This window comes from Alligator sinensis, unplaced genomic scaffold (assembly GCF_000455745.1).
Source record: "Alligator sinensis unplaced genomic scaffold, ASM45574v1 scaffold551_1, whole genome shotgun sequence".
Taxonomy (NCBI): domain Eukaryota; kingdom Metazoa; phylum Chordata; order Crocodylia; family Alligatoridae; genus Alligator; species Alligator sinensis.
In genome coordinates this window covers 1,122,666-1,127,235 of record NW_005842526.1, presented here as the reverse complement: position 1 = coordinate 1,127,235, position 4,570 = coordinate 1,122,666, and the positions used below count along the sequence as shown (strand labels likewise).

Here is a 4,570-nt window from a genome sequence, read left to right as displayed (position 1 = left end):
GTGCCCCCCCCCCCCCCGACAGGGCCGTCCTTGCCACCAATGCCACTGGTGGCATCTGTGGATGCTCACCAACTCTGCCGATGTCGCCGACACCGTCAGCAGCTTCTGCGGGTGCTGCCCCGAGACTCAGGGGGCACCAGTTGCCCATGGTGCAGGAAGTTCTGATTCTGGGGCTGTGCTCCTAAGTCCCATGCTCTGTAGCTAGTGATGCCCCTATCAGTCCATGCAATAAACCCTGTGAAAACACTGAAGGTGCTAATAATTACCTGAAGAGCCTCCAGGCTTGCTGCAGTATCTATGGCAAGCGCTGCTCGGCACCAGCTGAACATTATCTTTGTGCTCAGAATTGTGCTGGGGGATGACTTGGAGTTTCAGGGGGGCATTGAACAGGTTGTTCTGGAAGAAAGCCAGACTTGCGCTTTTTGCCCTTCTCATGATAACAGCAGCGGTGATGCCTATATTACTGCAGTTGCTGAAGACCTGTAATACAAAAGATATCACTGAATATACATATTCTAAATGGAGCGGTTTCACATTTAGTGACCAAAGTGAGCGTCTCTGGAGGGGTTGTACCCTAGTTAAAGGAATAGTTTTGGATTTGTGTACACTAAAGGAGTCCCAGCTGCCATTGGCCTTAATGGCAATAATGGACAGGGACCTATGTGGAAATATGCATTGGACTCCCTCTGTTTGAAATAGTTCAAAGCTGAGTGGAGTTAATAGAAGTTGGATATAAAGGGGTGCTCAGGGAATGGCATTGCACTACAGAGGTGAAGTTCACAGCTGGGTGGGTCTCAGTGTCAGCAGGACTTATTTCCACAGGGTGACTGACCTCTCTCTTCCTTCCCCCGCACAGGCTGAGTCAGGATCTGTCCAACGTGAATGTCTGTAAGTACTTGCCTCTTTGCTTTATTGTGGGTTACTGCTGGAGCTGGGTTCCTGTGGTTGCTAAATGCCTACCTGAGTAGGGTGTTCCCACTGTTCCCCTCTTTGAGCCATTAAGTGACATAAGAACATAAGAACAGGCATGTCCTGGGTCAGGCCATAGGTCCATTTTGCCCCGTCTCGTATCACACAGCAGCAGAGAGTGGATGCTAAAAGGGAGTGTGGACTAGGTCTGATCAGGGACGTTCCCACTGTTGCTCTCTTACTTGCAGGCTCCGGCATATACAGTCTAGGAAGTTCTGTATCAGTCTCCTGTTATTGCTGTGTTTTTGGCTGTCACAGCCTCTCTTGACTCCCATAGCATTGTGAGCTCACTGCTGCACCCTGGTGTGTGGGTTGATAGTATATTCCTAGACGTCCTTTTTTTCTTTTGAAACCTGGGACTCCTGTCCACAATGATGCTATGGTACCTCCCTCATCAGCTGAAAAATCTGCCCTATTGGATTTGATGCAGTCTTTGATGTAGCATGGCTCTTCCCTACCTGTATGACCTCTTCTGTCATTCCTGTATAATTTTTACCCTGATATTATAGCATCCCATTGATTATGCACATTCCAGCATGTTTCAGAGAGACCTCTTCTCTCATGGCCATTCTTTAGTGCTAAGCATTCAAGTCTTCCCACCTTTGCTTTTCTGAGTGACTTCGGAGTGGTGACCAACCTGTGCTTCCCTTGCAGCGGTGGTGGGCAGGACCACCATTTCTGGAGGCCATGGAGGAATTGGCGGAGGATTTGGAGGCGGAAGTGGATTCGGAGCTGGAAGTGGATTCGGAGGCGGAAGTGGATTTGGAGGAGGATGTGGAATTGGAGGTGGCATTGGAGGAGGTGGAATCGGAGGAGGCATGGTAGGAGGCGGGTATGGAGGCAGCTGTGTCAGTGGAGGTGGCATGATCAGCGGTGGTTACTCCTCTGGAAGCGGAAGAGGCTTCAGCTGTGGCGGAGGCAGCATCGGAGGTGGATCCTCCTCGTCTGTCAGGAGATGCACCACAACTACGACCGTCAAATCTTCAGGGGGAAAGTGTTAAGCCTGGGAGTCCTTCTTCCCAGGGCAGGAAATATCTCTTCTGCTCTCCTGGCTGCAGCACAGCCCCTCTCCACCCACTCCTGGCATCCAGAAAAGAAACGAACTGTGCCCCTGGCTGCTCAACCCCCTCCATAGACCCTCTTCTGCCAACTGCCCGTGCTCCTAGGGGGAGCCGTGTGAGAAGACACCACCCTCTTGGACACTGCCACCGTGGGCCTAGGTTTTCAGCAAGCTCCAGAGTCTTGTTCAGACCTAAGCAATATTGCAAAGTTAGGGAGCTGTGCCAGGAAACGCATCCCTGGAGGCTAGCAGTTAGCAGAGGGTGGATGAAGGGAGGAGCGCTCTGCCTCTCTCGCTGTGCTGTACCTGTTGAACTGTTGAGACTGCCCTGTGGCAATGTGTATAAAACTCCTTCTTCCCTTCTCTTTCCTGAGCCTTCTTCTTCAATGGCCACGTTTCCTTGGGTGCTCTAGTTTACTGCATCGCACGTCCTGCATTTGCTCGCTTTACAAACAGCAGTAGGCCATGCTTTCCCACATTGAAGTAACAGTTCAGCCCAGACAGAACGGAGTAGGAGGAAACTTCTCTGCTGGTGTTTGGAGAGGTCAATACATCCTCTATCTGGAACGAGTAGGCAGATGCAATATTTGGGTAACCCCGGGTATACTCTAGCCAACCTTCCCCAAAATGAGTGGGTATTAATCCTGCTTGTGTCCTCTCAATTGTTAGTTGTACTCAGTTCTGCCTGATGTGTGCATGGCTTCTTTTTAAGGTAACAGATCAAAATGTTCTCTGCAAAGTCTTCTGTGATGTGGAATGTGCTGGTATTGTATTGTCTCCTTACCTTTTCTGCTCATGGTCTGTCCCGTTTTCTAGGGGTACGGCCCTTCTCAATAAATTGCAGACAAATCAACTGATGTTTCTGTGTCCTTATTATTGCCCAAGGGTTTTTGTGCCTCTTGAGGGGACCCTGGTGGAAAACGAGGAGCCGCTCTTTTCATTAGAGAAGTGACATACAATGAGGCTTTTGGCCAGATTCTCCTCTGGTGCAAATCGTTGGTGCTTTATTAAACAAAATAGGTCACATGCCGATTGTGCCTTTGCATGTGCCTGTTAGCTTGTGGAAAAGTGGCTTGGATCGCTATATATGAGCTGCAATCACTTGTGTGACCACAAGCATACCCTCACATGACACACTGCTGCCATAAAACGAGAGTCCCAATCTTGTAGTCAGGGCCAATCCTATGACAAGCAAATCTTAACATCACCCATTGGAGATTATGATAGCGTCCTGCACACCTGGCCTACATGCTCATCGTGGCTGGAGCAGTTTTTTGAAGTGAATGAAATTCCCCCACAGAAATATGTAGCTGCATTATTCAATTTGATGAGAGGAAAAACATATAAAAACCAGCAAGCAGAACACATAAAGAAATTGTGAGGATTGCCCAGGTGCACCTGGCTCTCAAGCCATGGATTATTACAGAAAGGTTCAGGTTTGACGTGAGGAGTCAAGGTAAATCTATTTCCGTTTTTTGTGACTCAGCTAAGGAAATTGTCTGAATATGGCAATTGGAAGGGTGGACTTAGTGTGGCCCTCAGAGACAGATGTGCATGTGGGCTACTCCATGATGCCATACAAAGGAAAATTTTAATGGAGGAAGAAGAGCTCACTTTTAAATGTGCTGTTGAAAATGGAATAGCTGTGGACATTGCAGCAAAAGATGCCCTAGCATTGCATGCAGGCATGCCTACGGAAATAGGAATAAGCGAGCTATTAAATATGCCACGGCAGAGCCAGAGCAGGCAACAGCCTGGTGTGTACTGCTGGTGTGCAAAAGGGGCTTGCACCCCAACTAATGGCTGGTGTAAGGAGCACAAGTGCAGGAGCCGTTGTAAAACCAAACCTGTCCAGGGAGTGTGCCGTGCTCAGAGCAGTAAGAAGCAGAGGGTGGTAAGGTGTAGAAAAGGGAATAAGGAGACTTTGACTTGCAATTATGGGATTATGAATGGCAGCTTGGGGTTGTGAGTGCTCAGGCGGGCCTTTATCCTATTTAACATGTCAGGGCCTGAGATGGCCATGTTACACCCGTGGTGGGCACTGGGAGCCTGCCCTATGTGCCCGCTCTGAAGGGAGTGAGAACCAGAGCCCAAGAGGAGAAGACCAGGGCCCCAAGTCTAAGAGGGCGAATGCAGGGCCCAGAGCATAGGAGGACAAGACTGGGGCGCAGAGCCCGAAAAGCTGAGACCGGGGCCCAGAGCCTGATGTGGCAGGCTGGTCGTGGGCTCACTGGCAGCCCAGTTTTTTAGCTGTCTTGTCCTTTTGGCCTCCGGGCCCCGGTCTCCCCTTCTCAGCCTCTACACAGTCTTTGGGGCTCCTCACCCTCTGTCCCCTTGGGGTTGGCTCCCATGCACACAGTCTGTTTGGTTGCAGGCTCTGACTTTCAGCTCATAGCTCAGTCCCGCAGCAAAAGTGGCAGCGCCTCCCTAGGCGCCCCTTGCAGCCTCTGAGCCTCCCTTCGCAGCCGCTCCCGGTCGTCCAGTTTCAGACATAAACATGGGTATACGTGAAGATGCTCCAAACTAAAGTCCTTCCCCTGC

At 50.3% G+C, this 4,570-nt stretch overlaps 1 protein-coding gene across 1 annotated transcript; it reads left to right on the top strand.

The window, feature by feature from the left end:
* Window positions 1-856: 856 nt before the first annotated feature.
* On the top strand, window positions 857-2,816 carry LOC106722662 (glycine-rich protein 23-like; the record flags this gene model as incomplete). The annotated part of the gene is made up of 2 exons (XM_014523719.1): window positions 857-888; window positions 1,624-2,816. Coding segments are annotated over 2 exons (379 nt in total), but the record flags the coding sequence as incomplete, so codon positions are not given.
* Between the last annotated feature and the right edge of the window lie 1,754 nt (window positions 2,817-4,570).